Source organism: Columba livia, chromosome Z (genome assembly GCF_036013475.1).
Source record: "Columba livia isolate bColLiv1 breed racing homer chromosome Z, bColLiv1.pat.W.v2, whole genome shotgun sequence".
Lineage (NCBI taxonomy): Eukaryota > Metazoa > Chordata > Aves > Columbiformes > Columbidae > Columba > Columba livia.
Genome location: NC_088642.1, coordinates 48,841,979 through 48,860,587, shown reverse-complemented (window position 1 = coordinate 48,860,587; position 18,609 = coordinate 48,841,979). Strand labels below are relative to the sequence as shown.

Here is an 18,609-nt window from a genome sequence, read left to right as displayed (position 1 = left end):
TTTTTGCCCTGTTTCTTCTATAATGTTAAGTTAAATACCCATGAGACCTTGTCCTCCCTCTTGGCTTGATTGCCAAGGAGAGAAAGACACTTCTACCTGATCCTTGTCTAACTCATGCTGTTCCAGAAGCAGTGTTCTCTCCCTAAGGCCTTCTTCTGTCATTCTGACTGGATACCAGTGCCATGGTGAGAGGGTATGCCCGTACCTTTTCAGCTTCTTTGAATCATTTAGGCACTGCGCATATATTTGTCTCTGTCACAGCAAGCGCCAGATTCTGCTGCATGATAGAGACAAAAGCAAAGAAGATGAGCAAGGACAAACACTTTAATATGATTTAAAAACTAGAAGGTTGGTCCCCTTTGTAAAATTTTGTGTTCTTACAGTGCATTTCTCACCTTGCTCAGTGTCCTTCTTCATTTGATTATTTTACAGATAATGTTGTTTTTAGCACTCATCCTCTTCCCGGAACCCCATCAAAGGTAAGAGTAGGTGATGATAGAGCAGTAGCATATACTTGAGAAGACTTCCAGTCACATACTGCTCTAGGAATCCTAATGCTTATATACTGTTGCAGCGGTGAACTTGTTTTTCTAGGGGTATAAGCAGTAAGTGGAAAAGAAGCAGCCTAACATATTCTAGCATGGTTGTTGCTTTCATCAGTGTTTTGCATGAGCTATTAATCATTAATTTTTTAAAATTTCTTTTATAAATATATGTGAAAATCGGTAGTTTTCATATGTGAAATGCATAATTGATAGTCATGTTCTATAGTGATTGTATCAACAGGAGATATACTGCTTTGTTTACATTGTCCGTTTTGAGAATGTGCTGACTGAAACAGAAATGGATGTTCAATTTATTTTCGTATTTGGTGTGTGCAGTTATTATTAGAATTTGCACAAGGATTTGATACCTTGCGCTGTGAAATTACTGAAAGTTCTTTCATCAACTCCGTCAATAATGAGCAAGCCCATCTATGTTAAGTTCTTAGAGTCCATTGATTAGAAAAGCCACCTGAGGTGTGATGCATAACACTAACTCATTCAGCTGTAGTTGATCTCATCTGATACAGGGAGTTTAATTTAGCTGTTTTACCACTCCCTGGAGAGCCTAATCATCTAGGTCATTTCTTCATGCAGCCCTACATTATAGAAAAAAATATTTTTGTTCAAACAGGCAATTACATTTATGTCAGTATTGTTGAGTCCTTATGGGTCTGTGCACAGCCATTCCCATGTCACCACCTTCTGAAACTCAGATGCCCTTTTAAATCATTGGAAATTACACAATGAAAATCGGTGCATTTTTTTTTTAAATGTTGTCCTGAGATTTGGATCCATGCTGTTTACAAGGATAACCAGGAAGTTTCAACACACGAGGCTACATGTGTTACATCTGGGATACAGGCAGTTATATGGAGCAAACACATTCACTGTGGGAATACTACATACGTTTTAGATTATCCATAGAAAATTTTGCAGTTTAAGCGTAAATGAAAATAAACTCAAGTAATCTTACTTCAGGTATTTAGCTTACCAAAAAAGCAGTAACAAAAAAGTGTATCTGACTAAGCTGGGTGATATTTAGAACTGTGCAGTGATATTAAATGGCCCAACCTCTTCTCTTTTCATCAGCGCATTGCCCTAGTTTTTCACGATATTTTACAGGTCAAAGACTCAGTCATACTGACAGGGTATGATTAATCTTGCCTAACATTAATTAACTCAAATGAAAAGACAGTCATTCAGCAAATCACAAAGGCTTGTTTTTGAGGAAATTTGAAGCAAGAGAGAGGTACATACCCATCCACATGTCGCTTCAGCCTAAAAGTGGTGAAATGACTTTCCACCAATATGTGCCTATGTCTTTGCACTCAGAAGGGGCCTATGTGATTAGTCAAGACTATATGCTTTACTTTTAGGTGGCCATAGTTAGGTGAGATTAATTCCACCCTTGAACACGAACTTCTCTAGCAAGTAGTTACTTAAATACACTTGGTCACTTGTGCATTCTACATACAACCATTCATGTTTTCATGATTGATTTGTGGTGGTTACATATAAGACTCATCATGATGGATAGAAGGAAAAGTATCAAAGATGTGAGATGTGTTGAGTGCATATTCTGCAAATATTCTCAAAAAATATGGCTTAAAGCTACATTATGTTTGATATTCTGCACTTCTTAAGAGTGAAATCTGAATTTTGTGGGTTTTTTAGGAGTTTTATAAAACAAGCCTGCTGAGTTACTTTCCTGCAGTATTAACATAAAAACAGAAAGTTGTAAAAATTAAATTGATATTACTATTTATAGAGCTCAAAGACTCCAGTTAATATTGCCAGGTTCTCATAGATTAATATCTTTGTGCAAAAGCCGTAACTGACTTAAGACTAGTTATGTAGCTTTTTTAATATGCGGAGCCTGAAATACAATTAATTCAAGTTGCAGAAAGAAAAATTCATCCTCAAAAGAACAAATGCAATCACAAAGTCTTGTGTAGAGGATGTGCAATGTATCTTCACATTATTTACACCATCATAATTAAGATTATTGAGTTTCTGACGTTCCTGAAGTACTGCATCCATTTCATTTTATAAAATGGATTTCCAAAATATGTGAAGTGTTACTGTGAATGTCTTGAGTTTTGACTCAATTGTGATGAGTTGGAGAAATGTCCTGCAAAAAACAGGGTGAAACTCAGTAGAAACCAGTGCAAGATATTGTACTTCTAATAACCAGTTGTAGAACACAGGATGGGGAGCAGCAACAGTTTTTCAGAGGATGTGATGCCTGTAATGGATCAGAACAGGAACAAGGACCAACAATCATCATGCTGGTAGAAGGGAAACATCAAGAGTGTTTCCATCTTGTTCAACACTGGTAAGGTTGCAGCTGGAATACTTTCACCAGTTTTTGGCACTGCACCAAAGAGTGTTGTCCAACAGGAGATAAACCAGAGCAGGGCAAAAGGAATGATCATGATTTGTGAGAAAAGGCTGATCAGAATAAAGAATCAAATGAGAGAGAACAGAGGAACAGAACATAATTAACAGCTGAAGGAAGGAGGGGGATGGCCTGTTCAGAGGGACAGTCTAATGCTGGTGTTCTCATCCAGACCAATTTTTCAATAATTTTTTGTTTATATAAATATTAATGCCTGAAATACACTGGTATAATTCCAAAATCTTTGTGGAGAACATGCCCAGTATGAAATTGCCTTGAAGCTAAAAGAGGGTATGAACACCATAGGAAGGTTTGCTGGATGATATGCGAGGCAGACTGTCTAACTAATTTAACTGCGAACTGTTGGCATGTAAAGGCTTAGAGTAAAATTTACAACATCAGGGAAGTGATTTATGTAGTACTTGCTAAGGGTCCGAGAACAAACATAGAGTAACAATATGTTGCTGGTTTTTGGCCCCTTTTCTGTTAGTTTGGACATCTCCTTTTTAGTGATACTAATATGCTTCCTCTGCCAAAGAAAGGACTTTCTGCTGAAAGTCTGCATTGGAGATAATTTATCCATTTAGACTATGGACTCTTATTCCTTTACATTTTTTCTCAGCACATGTACGGACCAGGACTTTTCTTGTCTTGCAGCAGGGGCTCCATAACTAGATTTAAGGTAATTTGGATCACTTTTGACTTTGTGCATTACTTTTTTCTCCCTGCACATCATCGCAGTATGTATTTAAACCTCCAGAGGAAATTTTGACATGAGGCTAAAATCAGTTGTTTGACACTATAGTGAAGCTGTCAAATCTAACAACTACCCAAATTCTCCATTTAACCTTTTTCAGTATTTTATTTGTTCAGCCACAGTTTATCAGATTATAATAATAGACCTAAACCTTAGGAGTACAGCCTAACTTTAGACTAATACTGTTGCTATCACTGATTAATTATTCCTCTTACTGTGTATTTGTATGTCTAATACAAACATTTGAGTTAAGCAGTATTATCATCACAGCAGTACAAGTGGCTGCTTGGTCAAGTGCTGGGAGCTGCTCTGGTCAGCAAAGGACAATGAACCATGCTCACCATGTGCAAAAGAGCACTTAACCTCTTGGAGAATTTATCTGTTGCAGAACTATAGCTGGGAATTTCTTCAGGTTTCATTTATTCCACATATGGGAAGAGAGTTTTGTGAGGTAAAAGAAAACAGCGGATTCAGTAGGCTTTTTCAATGTGCTGAATTTTTGTGTATTAGAGCTATGAAAACTGCCAGGCATCAAAAAAATTTGTTTTGCCAGCAGGATTAGGGACTGCATGGCTATCCTTGGTGTTGCAAGATACCTTTTTTACATGAAATCAAACATTTTTTTTTTAATAAGAAAGCTAGGAAAAATACCAATCCTACCCATCAGAAAAGCTACCTTTTCAGGCCAAAAAAAAAAAAAAAAAGTCCAGTTGGGTTATTTAAAAGTACAGAACATCGAACTGCAAGTCAGTTCCAAAGCTGTTTAAAATGGCTGAAAATGTGTCTCAGTATATTATTTAAACCTCAGCATCAGCCTGAATCCTTGGTAAATAAGTATTGCATCGTAGTTTTAATTAGGCAGGTATGATATCTCAGTGACACCTAAAAATGCTGATTAGTCACATTTAATTAATGTATTATTGTAAAACATAATTGTCTTTCTTTTAGAAGTATCTGTATGCAGAACAAAAGTGCACATGTAAAATCTAAAGCCTGTTTATTTTTGTTTGGAATTAATATCAGTTTGTGCGCTTTTTGCTTCAATAACCACATCGTTTGTTGTAAGACCAAGGTGTGCTTCAAATCTTGCTTGATACATTACTCATACTTCAAGATACTAAAGTTATTAACTGATTTACATTGCTACATGTGCTGGGGTGAAGCTGAAGTTCAGTAACAGAGGGACGAGAAACATACTGTGTAAAAGATCTGGGGAAAGGACAATGTTATTGAATTTTAAAACTGCCTTAAGGTGTATCTACAGATTCAAGATAGCTTGAGAGTAATATAGCAGAAAGAAAATTTAGTAATAAGGTTTCCTGTACTACATTTGTTTGGTGCATCATATATATGCTTGCAGGCACACACAAGATAAAGGTTGGGAGTGTTTTATTCTTGTATACTGTGCCTGTTTTGTTGAATATCTTTAGCTATTTTCCTGACACATTTACTGTTCCTCTTTGACATTGTGGTTTCTAGAGTTGGGCAGGAGGTGGAATTATCTCAAGACTCAAATCGTACACCTTTCCAAAGGCTGGCAGCAAAAAGGTGCCTCAAATAGTCTTCTTAGGTTTTTGACTGAGTTAAAAGGACTTACACTTGACTAATTTCACTCTTCCCCCCACCCCCTTTTGGCTTGCAGTTACTAAATGTGTGTCTTGGCTACTAACAATCAGATTGTGAAGATTTTTTAAGCTTTCTGCTTCTTTCCTGATCATCTGCATAATTGTGGCTTTGATTTTATAACTAAAGCAATGGTTTTAAACAAGTTTTAAAAGTTGAGAGACTATTTTTAAGTATTCTCTCACATCCCAAAATCTTAGTGCGAATCTCAACATATCTGCAAATAAAGTGTGATAAAATGTTTTTCAAAAAACAGTCACCTAGAGCAGAGCTAAATTGTATTTCTACTCCGAAGTATCATTCCTAATCAGAAAATTGGCTTACTTACACAATGCTGTTGCTGAGCACATTTAGGGAACAATCTGTTAATAACAACCACAAATATAAAGAACCTGCATGCACAAATCTTGTTATGCATTGACGTTAATTAGATTTAGGCAAGTGTAAGATGTCACAAGAGCGAGCAGAATGGGAAAGGTGATAAGGTGTCAGGGAGTCAGCCCTGTGCTGATGAAAAAGCTGCTGCATAACCAGTAAATTATGCTGTCCAGTAACTGATGTAGTTATGAAGTACATAGTTATTAGCTTTGTTTACATGCTGAGTATAATCTGTTTGTCACTATTCCACCCATGAGTCTCTCTTTTGTGTATTTATTTATTTGTTTTCAGTTGCTCTTCAACAAAAATGAGCAGGTATAAAAAGCCCTAGAGATATGCCACTGTTCAGAGTGAAAAACTATGTTTGGCATACACTGTAGATTATAATCCTGGTAAATAACAATTATTCTTTTTATATAACTTCATTTCACTTTCATACTGAAGTACCAATGGCTGTTGTCATCTGTGTACCCTTACAGGACCCATGTCCCATTTTTAATGTGCTGTCATCTTTTACAAACACGTGTACAGTCTCAGGACATGTTCTAAAGCCATCTGCAACGAATTTCCATACTATCACACGTTAGACAAGATAAGCGTTTTTGTTTTGTTCAGAAAAGTCAATGTGGGGTCTGAATTCTGTAGGCAAGGCCTTGGTCACTCTGCTGTTCTGTTCACCTGGTAAAACCTGTGCTTCTCTCTGGTTGCTTTCTGCAGTCAAATACCTATTTCCTGCCTTCTGGGGAACATACACAGGGTACAGACTGAAGCAGATTGGCAAAGAAAGACCTGTTATGTTTATTCAGTCTTGCAAATTATTATTTTGTTTTAATTTCACAAACTGGTTATTTGATATAATTTTAGCACTCTGATCAAAATTTTTCAAGCTCCTTTACTCAGTAATGTAAAATTGGCAATTTAGACAGCAATTTAAATGAACTCCTGCCACCTAGTGGCAACTGGGATGTGCTAGCCAAAGCTCATTAAGGATTTGGCTAATATGGTCTTTGCCATGTAGTATTTTGCTATTCAGTTTGGTTTAGCAAAATAAGACGACTTCATAGTCCTACATATATGTTTGCGTTTTTGCAAATCAGAATTGTTGGCCTGAAAAGAAACTGCACTTGCTGTACTGATTGCCTTCATAAGTCTGTTCCTTACTATGAAATTACAATCTTTACTATAAAAATCAAACTCTGAGTAATTAGAGCTGTTCATATTTTGAAGCAAACAGTAAGTGGGCCTTGTTCTCATTACATCAAATATATGCTGTTGAACTTCCTAAAGGCTTGTCCTACTAATGCCTTATCCATGCATAAAAAGTAGTATCCCTTTACAAGAAAGATACCTTTGAGAGAATGCAAACTCCCTGCCTCCTGCTTTCCTCTCATTGTGGATGTGGCTATATTACTATAAAAGTGCCTCACTAGTGTAGCCAGTGTTTAGTAAGAAGAAGAACAGCACCTTTAGATTTGCTTAACTATGGGTGCCTGAGAAATGCAATCAATGAAAATTAAACCCTAGCAGAAGAAAAAGAAAAATATTGATGTGAAAACAGTACAAACTCACAGCAGCTTTCCAGTATGACAGCATAAAATGACAGCCAGCCCCATAGTTCACAAGTGTACATATCCAGTGGAACTATAATCACTTATTACTAGTAATACTGAATGGTTCATAGTAAGTGGCAATAAGGTAAAAAAACCCTAAGAGGTCTTGATGTATTCTGAAGCAATACAGGATATATGAAATGCACAAACTAAAATCACTGTGGTCTCAGTAAATATAATTCCATCTGATTTGGTTTTGCTTTGGAAAAGATTATGAATATTTTTGACATAACATAAACATTTCCCTATATATCCTGACATAGTGTAGGGAAAGACTGTCCTAAGTGTTCAGAATGAAACTGCCAGCCCATCACTTGAGAAGTTTAGGACTGAGTTCCAGTCTTAGTGGGGTTTTTTGGGATAGTGAATGGCCTGTGTTTGAAGCAGAGTGATGTAGGTCTTGGAAATACGTTTCTTAATTTTCAGACCTGGCAAGGTATACCAGGCTAGAAAAACACAACTAGAGCTGAGGATTTTGTTTTATACCATTCATTTGCCTTCCTGTTCTTGAGGTTGGGAGGTCAGTTTGGTCCCTGACCTGTCTCAGAACTGTCTCAGGGGTCCTGTGGCCTGCCCTCACAGCAAATGGCCTTTCAAAACTGTTCCACGGGAGTGAGAAAATCAAGCCAGAAAACTTGACCCTTACCATGCCTGGTGCCACCATGCTCATCCCACTAGGCCAGAATCTTGCCGAACATTGGCCTCCTGCTCGGGGTTTGCTATAAGATCTACATAGTGAAACCTTTTCTGCTTCATCCAGCTGGGCAGATCACTTTGTTATGATTTAAAGGTCTGTACCAGCCAGGTCAGGTGTTTTCCCTACAAAATGCAGTTTCCAAATGATAAAACTTCTGTTGCACCCAGTAATTCACTCCTGGACATTTCTCAAGCTCTGTTTCTCTTTACTTGAAAACCATAACTGTTTCAGGCAGGAACTTATGCCACTGGAAGCTGCAGTTGTTAAAAAGAAGAATTATATACTTGAATATTTGCAAAATAGCCCTATCCAGTGTTTTGCAAGTACAATATACCTTTATTTCCTGTTTGAGCTGAACAAACTCATGCTAATGTTTGAATTTCTGGTTTTAAAACACTCTCCTAGGAGCGTGACATCACTCATGAGTAGAGTAAAATTTCTACATTGGGAAAAAAAGAGAGACTAAGCTGCAGAAATAAGTTCTGTAACTCCTTGTTCCTGACAGTTCACAGACAGAAGAGAACGGATTATGAGTTTCTCTCATCTGTACTTTATTGTGCCAGAGTCGCCCTTTAGCCAAGGAGCTCCAGAAAACACCGTGTTTCTGCAGGTCTTGTTTGAGTGCTCCACAGTATTTCTCTGACAAAGAGTAAAGGCAGAGGGATTGTATTTGAACCAGGTGTTCAAGTACAGTAAGAATTAGGTCATTTTCTCCCTCCTCAGAGCAGACAGACTGTCCTAGTACCTGGTCCATTATGTTTGTCCGTAACATTAAACAAACCTATTAAAATGATTATTTTTTTACCCTAGTTTCTTCCAAATGGAGTCAGTCTATATAACATCCACAAGAGAAACAGGGAAGCAGTTTTTGTTTCCATTTGTGCTAGGAATTTCTCTGTGGCCTAGATATGGAGAGAGATAACTCAGAGAAGGAGGAAGGGGAGATTAAAGAGAAATCCTCATGACTACTTGTGTTACAAGGCAGATTCAAAAAGTGCATGTAAATTTAATAGCTGCAGAATAAGATTTGTGCATGACCCATTCCACTTAATTATCTCAGATCAAATGCTCTGAAATATTTGCAATAACTTTTTATGCTTTAGCAGTGTATGTTTCCTTTGGCCTGCATGTTTACTCAAGCAATAACCTCCAGAATGAAATAAACTTTGTTGGATCCCTTTCTTACTGTCTGATTCTCACCTGTGCGTCTCTTGCAATCATTATGCCATAACCCTCTGAGGGAAAAAAAAAAGTTTTTTTACCTTACCTATTCATTGCTAAACATAAAAACTCTATTTGTGTGCTGCAGCTTCAGTCAACTATTGGCCACTCATCTGATGAAGCACCTTTTAATCCTTATGTGCTGCAAAGGAATAGAGGTCTTACAGGAGCAGAAAGAGGTAGGCAGAGTAATTGATTAAATTTCCTTCTTTATGCCAGAGATGTCTTCTCAATCTGTATTTCTTTTTTCTTTTATACATTTCACACCATGTTGTGTATTAGTACAGCCACTATCATAGCTCAAGCCTGGTAGCTGAAACTGCCAAATGACACCATCTGTAATAAAAGACATTTAGCAGAAATCCCTTTTTCCATGTTGAAGTGAAAGATTACTACTTCCTTGACTCTAAAGTCTGTCCTTGCACTTCATAAAAGGAATTGTGCCAAGGTGGTGCTCAGGCTTTCTGTACACGGCAATTAAATGTGGGTGCCTAAGAATTAACTACATATAAGGCAGCATTCTGTGTGAAGAATTGTCTAAGGTAAGTAATGGGAAGCATTAAGGAGAAGGGACAGCCCTTAAGCCTCCTTCTGCCAAGTAGCCTCCTGGTTTCACATTACGGAGGTGCTCAACATGTCACCAGGGGAAGGTCACTCTCTTTTGGGGTGTTCTAAAGTGCCGGTAGCTGAACTGCATGTGGTTTCTGTATAGTGCCCTTGTGAAGTCAAACACACTGATGATCCTGAACATAAAAAGGGTGAATATAGGAGCTGTGGCAGCAAAAATGTCTCATGTAATGTCTGATTTCTTCATTGACTGAACTGCAGGTGATCAGAGAGAAGCCTTACCCATGGATACTGAAGTCTATGAAAGTCCATATGCTGATCCAGATGAAATGAAACCAAAAAATGTTACTCTTGACAGGAAATTGTTAACCTTGGAGGAAGGAGAACTTGGATCTGGCAACTTTGGTACTGTAAAGAAAGGGTTCTATAAAATGAAAAAGTAAGCATTCCGTTCTGTTTTCATGAAGTCTGATATGTAAAAGCTCTAGCTTTTTTTTTTTTTTTTTTTTTGAGCAGCAGTGATCTTTTGGAGTGACAGACTGTACCTAAGTAATTTGGCCTAAGCTCCACTGGTTTCCCTCTTTGTGTATGCACTCTTACACTGGTTTTCTATATGCTTATTTTATTTTCCTCTGTTTGCAGAGACCTCTTTGCTTGCAGCATTGTCACATCCCAGCTATTATTTTTGTCTGTAAAATGGGGAAATTCCCGTATGGTTATTTTCTCTCCTGTCAGGGATAGTAGAGTGGGAAGTCCACTTCCTTCCTTCATGGTTTGTATGGGCAGCCGTGCTACTCAGTCTTTCCTATCTGCACAGCCTCTCTTTGAGAAATACTATAGTGTGTCATAGACAGCTTGCCTGTAGCAAATAGATTTTCACATAAAGTGTGATAAGTACCTGTTTCATAAAGCTGGAATGTTGATTTTCAAGAAGACAGAACACGCTGTGACCTCTTTTATCACGTAATTACATTAGGAACAGACCTAGGTTATACTGGCAGAAGTGGGACCACCTGACTCTTCATGCATTTTCATAGTAAAATTCTATCAGTATGTTGTTTAAGTGTGTGGGCTGATGACGTATACACTTTCACGACGTGAAGCTGGAGCCATTTTTTTAACTAAGGTTTTCGGAACCAGGAAGGATTTTTCTTTTTGCATTACAGTCTGAGGGTATTTGAAGGGCTCTAGTCCCACCTTGTGTATTTGCTAATCTTGTTTCACACTTGAGTTCTGTCAGTCTCATCAGTAGCTCTTCCACTTAGTTGTGTGAGCTGAAGGTTGCAGGAGTAGGCTTAGTTTCTCAGGATTTCAGAGTGCTGCCTCGGGGCCTTGCAATGCTGCATGTTCTAGTCTCACCACAAAAACACCCCAGTGCTCAGAAAGGCCTTTCTGGCTTTTCTTGCCAGAGAAGCTTTATAGCGTTCTTGCCAGAATGGGCAAGAAAATTTTGTCCAGTACAGTTGCTTTCAGGCTTGTTAAAGAATTTTTATTACTATTTATAATTTTCTGAGCTTCTTTCCATTCTCTTTCTTTCACTTCACCATCTTCTCACCATTTGCTAGAGAGATGTTCCTGTTACAGTCAGGTTCTTTCCCCTCTGAATGTCAGTTCTGTCTTTTGTCACAGCTGTAGTATGGGCAGAGAAACATCAGGTGAAGATTATGTGCATTTGCATGCAGATTTTTCAACAACTAATCCCAGAACTGGATTGTTTTTCACAGGGGTGCCAAGCCAGTGGCCGTAAAAATTCTTAAGAATGAGAGTAACGATCCAGCCATAAAGGATGAATTACTGAGAGAAGCAAATGTAATGCAGCAACTGGATAATCCATATATTGTCCGAATGATAGGCATATGTGAAGCTGAGGCCTGGATGTTAGTAATGGAAATGGCTGAACTTGGGCCATTGAATAAATTTTTGCAAAAAAATAGGTATGTAAGCTTTGATTCCATTTCATAGAATTTATCAAAAGGGAAAAAAAAGTACAGGTCCTTTTTTTTTTCTCCTTTAAGGGCAATTTTAAAGTGACATGTTGTTAATGTTATAATTAATGATTGTAGTGACTCTTCACTGAGACATGATTACCTTGTACATGTCTCCTGTCAAATATTTCTGGTAAAATCAATAAATGAAAGAATTTTCCAGTGTCCTTCAATTGTTCATTTATTGATGTGATCACACATCATCTTGCTCAGGACATTCTTATTCTGCCCATTCTAATTAAAGCTTAGCTAAACATAAGTGGATCAGGTTCCTAGCATGATGTGGGGAAGTTCACAGTAAAGATTTATATTTGAACTCCATCAAAAGTCATGAAAATGAACTCCTGACCTCTTAAAAATTCAATTATGATTTTCAGGCATGTCACGGAGAAGAATATAACAGAGCTGGTACATCAGGTTTCCATGGGGATGCAATACCTGGAGGAGAATAACTTTGTTCATAGGGATCTGGCTGCAAGAAATGTGCTATTAGTCACCCAGCATTACGCCAAAATTAGTGACTTCGGACTTTCTAAAGCTCTTAGTGCTGATGAAAGTTATTATAAGGTAAGGTTTGCGCAAGACTTGACAGCTGTATGGTAACATAGCTTAATAAGGTTATTTTCAGTTGAAGTGCATTTATTTTTAAAAGTTGAAAATTAGAAGTAATATGTATCATCCATTATCTCATAGCCTGATTTTCAAAATGTGTGATCAACATTAAGAGATGTGTAGAAAGGAAAAAGCTTATCCCTCCTTTAGTTTGCTTACTCTTTCATTTACTTTTGGTAAACTTCTCAGTAGAAGGCTGGAATTTATTGTGGAAATTAGATACCTCCTTATGTAAAAGGGGGAAATTGTCTTTGTTGCATGTATGAGCTTTTAGGCACTTACAGTTTTCACTATTTCCAAGGAAAATTTAGGCTAGCACACTGTATTGTTGACTAAGAGAACTGGATTTGGAGAGTTTTTGGAAAGAATACTGTTGGAAATAATTGTTTGAACCAAGCAGAATTTGTTTAGCTTGGTTTTAAATTCATTGGATCTCCATGGAGCTAAAGGGACTGAAATAACTACCACATTTAATAAGGTAAAAACATCTGTAAGAGACAGAGGCTTTAACCATGTCCGCATCTTTTTTTCTGATCTAGTGCTCTTACAGTTCAAATTGTTTCTTTCTCCTGCCTATTCCCTTTCATCAGCTGTTTAAAACTAATAAGCCAGACCATGAAACGCTACAGAGGAGGAGCAAGCACATCCTCCCTTCTGATGACCTTCCTATGGGAATAGTAACTGCTGCCAGAAAGGCAGTAACATCTTGAATCAGTGCCACTAGCCTGGCCAGAGCTGCTTGTCAGAGGTTTGAGAACTAGTATCAAAGGCCTGTTCCCTTGACAACACCACAAAATGCAGGGGGCTTCTTTCACTAGATCTAGCGCTGTGCTGGGATAGCTTGACACTTGCATTGTTGTAACACAGTGTTACAGCATAATTTAATCAAACTGCAGTTTGCCACAAGGCGGTCGCTGTGCTTTGAAATGGAGCATCAACTTCAAGTAATAATGAGACTCAGCGTGGCTGGGTGTGTATCTCTTACTCTCTGTGGAGAGCCTAGATGAAATATCTTACTTTTAAAGAGCAACTTTAAATTGCATTCCACTAAAAACATCACTCCAGGTCATTTGGCTAAGCTTTGCTTTACCACAGATTTCCTTTCAGTGCATTATTTTGAAAGTGGAAGATTAGGAACAATTTTGTAACACTTTTGAAGAAGCTGCTACCCATTCCATCTAATGACAACTGCATCAGAAGTGCTATGGTAATCAGTACTAATGTGTGCAGATCTAAGTTAACGTGGCTTATATGAATTCTGATGTTATTGACAACCTACCACTGTCTCTAGCCTGCTTTTTTCTTTTCCTCTTATGACTTATTTTAGGCACAAAGTCATGGAAAATGGCCAGTGAAGTGGTATGCTCCAGAATGTATGAATTTCTACAAATTTTCTAGCAAAAGTGATGTCTGGAGCTTTGGAGTTTTAATGTGGGAAGCTTTCTCCTATGGGCAAAAACCATATAAGGTACGTAGTTCTGTCTGGCTTGTTTTTTTCTGTAAAAATTCAGAGCAAATTTGAACCAATGCCTTTCCTGCCTGGAAGGGGTTATTACAGGCCAAAGCACGCCTTAACACCCCATCTGTTGCGACAAAGGAGTCAAACAATAGCCCAAAAAATCAGCTCCAGGCCTCCTTTATAGTGTCACATGTGCTGTAGTCTTTTGCAACTCAGATGACTGTTCTGGTCACTCTGTTCCAGGGAATGAAAGGTGGTGAAGTTGCACAGATGATTGAAAGAGGAGAACGAATGGAACGTCCTGAAGTCTGTCCAACAGAAGTCTATGATCTAATGAAATTGTGTTGGACATACAAGTGAGTGTGATGTGATGCTCTCTCTTTTAATAGAAGTATATTTAAATCTGCTTAGTTAATAAGCCAGGAAGTGGGCAGAAGGGTTGGGAAGGCTTTTTGAAAAGACATCATTTCAGCTGGTGTTTAGCTTACAACCAGCCTCCAAACTAAGGAGTCAGTCTCACTTTTAAGTGGAAATCATTTGAGTTATTGAGTTTACCACAAGAAGCTGATTTTACACAGGTGATTTTGCTGGAACAGTTACGTAAAAAAATAAGGCACCATAAAAAAACAAGTCAATCCACAAAAAGGTCAGTCTGATATATTTTGAAAAGAAAAATTTAAATTAAGAAAATATTTTTGTTTCATTTTGGATTGTATTTTTTTAAAATTTTTGTTTTCAAGACTTTACTGAAATTTCAAAGTCCTGTTGCTAAATTATTAATTCCATTCCTCAATGATTAACTGTTTCAACCTATTTTTCTCTTCTCACTCTTCTGAATACAGTCAGATTGGATCCCCCATTGACTTCCTGTTAATGAGAGGCAAAATTTCAAGTCATATGTAATATGTCAGACACAGTTTTTCTGTTCAGTAACAATTCAGAAGGTAGGATTATGAAATATAGAGAAGAAAAATAAAACCTACCTGTTATTCTTTTTTCAATCAGTATATTGCAAAAAATATTAAAAATGTTTTATGATTTATCATTTTAAACAATTTTGTTGAAGTTCTTTTAGCTGTAGGAAGGTCTCTGTAAAGCACCCAAAGTCTGCTGTAATCTCACTTATTCTTCCAGTTTTTACCAACTGGAGAATATCTGTGTCTGACAAAGGTCTCTGGGTTCCACTTAAGAAGATGTGGTACTTCACTTTTAGGTACCTTGATTCTTTGTTAGTTTTATTACACCTAGATTGTTACTGACATAAATGAACTAGAAAATTAAATTGAGCTGATTTACCATTTCTTTCTTTTAGTACCCTCACCAGCCACAAGGTGACAGGCATGATAGTAAATCCACTGACTGGATGCTCTGTAGTGACATTAGCCACTTGGTATTCATATTGTAGCATTGTTTTGGTAGCCTTAACATATTGTAAGCAGCTTTAAATGAGCTATCATTGAGGTGAAGTCCCAGGTGTTACACAAGGCATGGGCACCTTTACAGCTTTTTCCTTCATGTGCTGTGATACTTGTCGTCTTTCTACAGTGCTGATGACCGACCAGGATTTGTTGCGGTTGAGATGAGATTACGGAACTACTATTACGACATTTCCCACTAGCAGCACAAGGAATAGCAGCTTCCTTGCCTCCAGCCAGCACCCTCTGAGGAGCAGTTCAGTTTCTGAAACCAAGCGACTTTAATTTTTGTACTGCCACTTTCACCCTGCGAAGCTCAGAGCCAAGCCCTGTGTTTGTAGGGTTGCCTTTTCTTGGCTTCTGCACAATATCCATCCCTGAAATAGAGTGTTGAAAATGGAGAGGCCTCCAAAATGAACAGCAAGGATGTCAGAGCAGATGCTTTTACTTTTGCTACATTCAATTTCATTTTATTTACAGCTTCATTGGCATTACGTTTTGCGATCATGTAAAACCTGTGTAATTTCCTTCAGCACTCTTCTTCTCTTGTATTTCAATGCAGACTGGGATTTAAATTCTTCTTATTAATATTCTTAGCCCTCAGTTGCATTGAGTTGTTCCAGCCTTCCCCCTCCCCAAGGAAGAATAGCATAAACATTTTTCATTGTGAAGAAAATTCACTTTGAAAGTGACTCTGTCACTTTGACTGAGAGAGTATTTGATTTTACCCCCAAATCCCTTTAGAACCATGTTGTATTCTTCTCAGTAGTAATGTAGGCAGAGAGGAACTGGGACATGTGAATTTCTAACGTCATCATCTCCTTTAAATGTGACCAACTCTTTTCTCATCTCCTGCGGAAGCCTAGCTGTCCCTTAATGAGTTATTTTCTTCCTGGTGAAACCTGGGAACTCAGGGGCTTGCTCTCATGTTGGGGCAAAACATACCAGCACCTGAGACAAATGATTGTGGGTTGGAACATAACCTCCATCACTGCATTACTGAAAAGACAGCTGTGAAGCCAAAGGTGACAGAGCAGCACCTTTCTTTTTCTGTGCTGCTTCAGCCACCTCCAGAGATTTCTTTTCCATGTATCTCTTTGGGTACACCAAAGCTCCTTTCTGTTGTGTTTTGAGCAGCAATCATTTCTATCTTTTTTCAAGCCTTTATTGAAAAACTTTTGTGAGAATTCACCACACACGATCACCTCTAAAGCTAAGTTTCACCCCTAGCTCAAATATTTTAAAACAGGCATATGGACATCAAGTTTACTTTTATCTGCTCCTATATGTTAGTCTTTGTCCTGTTATTAATCCCTGTGAACATCTCAGGAAAGGTATTTGTCGTGTCACTCTTTTGTAATGCACCGTGCATCTCGATTGATGTGCGAGTCTAGCAATGGTAATAGCAAATAATGTATTGAACTTCTGATTCTATTTTTACCCTTATGCTTTGTTTGTCCAATCTCATTTAAATATTATAGATATAAACATTTCTATCTCTTATTCCTCACAAGCAGCTACTTCACTGGCATTTGCTTACATCTCAGGAGCCTACATGCATTGCATCTACTAGATTTAGAGATTTTAGAGGAATATAAAGGATAAGATATAATGTTAGATGTATTTATTGCATATGGCTGGTTAGAACATATTTGTTTAACTGTTTTGCGAACAGGGTATTCTTAGAGATGCAGTGATATTTTTTTCTCTAGCAAAGAAACTGTGTGGGCAATTACAGTGAGAAATTGTAAAATGGTTTTCATAAAAGAGATGACTATAAACAAATGTAGGAGTTAATGTAATTGTTTTTTTCTTTTTACTAAGTTTATGGTCTATTTTTTCAAAACATACCTGGTAATTTTTGGTAGTTTAATCTTGGCTGTCCAGTGCAAGACACTTCAGAAAGCACACGCTACTGAAAGATACTGAGTGCAATAGACCATGTTTCAAATGTAACTAAATGTGACTTATATTGAAGATGATTTATTTTTGTTTTGTTTTTAAGAAACATTTTTTCTACAAGAACAGCTTGTGTAGAAGTTAGCCATAGTTATATGTAGGTGTTTTGTTGCTTTAATCCCATTGCAGATCAGTTGTTAGCTCTACATGTGCAATTAGTACATTCATGGGGATATTAGTTAGAAATAAATTGCACAGATCTCTACTAGCCACTCAGTGACAATATTCCATTTCTCTGAGATATCTCTCTAGGTGTATATATATATATATATATATATATATACATACACACATATATATATATATACACACACACATATATATATATGTTCTATCTTATACAACAAAATTGGAGGAATATTTCTTCCTCTCTGTTCTGAGTGAGTGTCACTTCTTTGTGTTACTTGATCATTTTTACCTTCACTTTTATGTAAGAAAAGTTTGCAATGAGAATATAAAGTATTCTAAAATAAATGAATTAGGTTTTAAAATTAAAATTAAAGACACTTTTACAAAATATGTTGTTTTAACAAGAATCTTTTAATATTTAAGTTATTTCTAAAAAATGCTGATATTCTGCAGAGGATGTATATTTACTGAATTACTGTGATTGTGGAAGACTGAGATTCCCCTATTAACGTTGAAAAGGTACCTGACACAACAGATAAGCCCACTTAAGACTGGGCTGCTTTTGGAGCTATTCAGGACTAGCAGGAAAATCTCCCAAAATAGGCATGTTGTTATTACACCTAAGCCTTCCTGAGACAGTACTTTTCAACAATACTGAGCTGGATCTAGAAGGTTAGAGATGCCAGGAGGCGGTGCAGCATATCAGCTGCTCAAGGATTTCTGCATTACAGGTATCAGCTATGCAGAATTTAAGTCACATTACACCACATGGAGCCTCCCTCAGAGGTGCAGGCAACTATTCACAGAACCACAGAATGTTAGGAATTAGAAGGGACCTCGAAAGATCACCTAGTCCAATCCCCCTGCCAGAGCAGGAACACCTAGATGAGGTTACACAGGAATGTGTCCAGGCGGGTTTTGAATGTCTCCAGAGTAGGAGATTCCACAACCTCCCTGGGCAGCCTGTTCCAGTGTTCTGTTACCCTCACTGTGAAGCTTCTTTTCAAATTTAAATGGAACCTCCTCTGTTCCACTTTGTACCCATTGCCCCATGTCCTGTCATTCCTTGTCACCAAGAAGAGCCTGGCTCCATCCTCATGACACTCACCCTTTATGTATTTACACCCAAACATTATTGAGGTCACCCCTCAGTCTCTTCCAAGCTAAAGAGACCCAGCTCCCTCAGCCTTTCCTCATAAGGGAGATGCTCCACTCCCTTAATCATCTTTGTGGCTCTGTGCTGGACTCTCTCAA

General features: G+C 37.7%; 1 protein-coding gene across 6 annotated transcripts in view; it reads left to right on the top strand.

Annotated features, from left to right (window-relative positions):
• SYK (spleen associated tyrosine kinase) overlaps positions 1–17,052 on the top strand; it is a 51,211-nt gene extending 34,159 nt beyond the window's left edge. For 3 of the 6 annotated variants that reach the window (XM_065045737.1, XM_065045734.1, XM_065045738.1), the window contains 10 exons: positions 433–479; positions 3,566–3,625; positions 5,180–5,248; positions 9,318–9,408; positions 10,058–10,235; positions 11,521–11,730; positions 12,159–12,348; positions 13,721–13,861; positions 14,096–14,208; positions 15,398–17,052. In XM_065045737.1, coding sequence (XP_064901809.1) covers positions 433–479; positions 3,566–3,625; positions 5,180–5,248; positions 9,318–9,408; positions 10,058–10,235; positions 11,521–11,730; positions 12,159–12,348; positions 13,721–13,861; positions 14,096–14,208; positions 15,398–15,470 — 1,172 coding nt within the window. In that variant the 3' untranslated portion in view covers positions 15,471–17,052. The remainder of the gene's footprint in view (positions 1–432; positions 480–3,565; positions 3,626–5,179; positions 5,249–9,317; positions 9,409–10,057; positions 10,236–11,520; positions 11,731–12,158; positions 12,349–13,720; positions 13,862–14,095; positions 14,209–15,397) is intronic. The other 3 variants (XM_065045735.1, XM_065045739.1, XM_065045736.1) reach the window with 2 other exon arrangements.
• Positions 17,053–18,609: the final 1,557 nt, after the last annotated feature.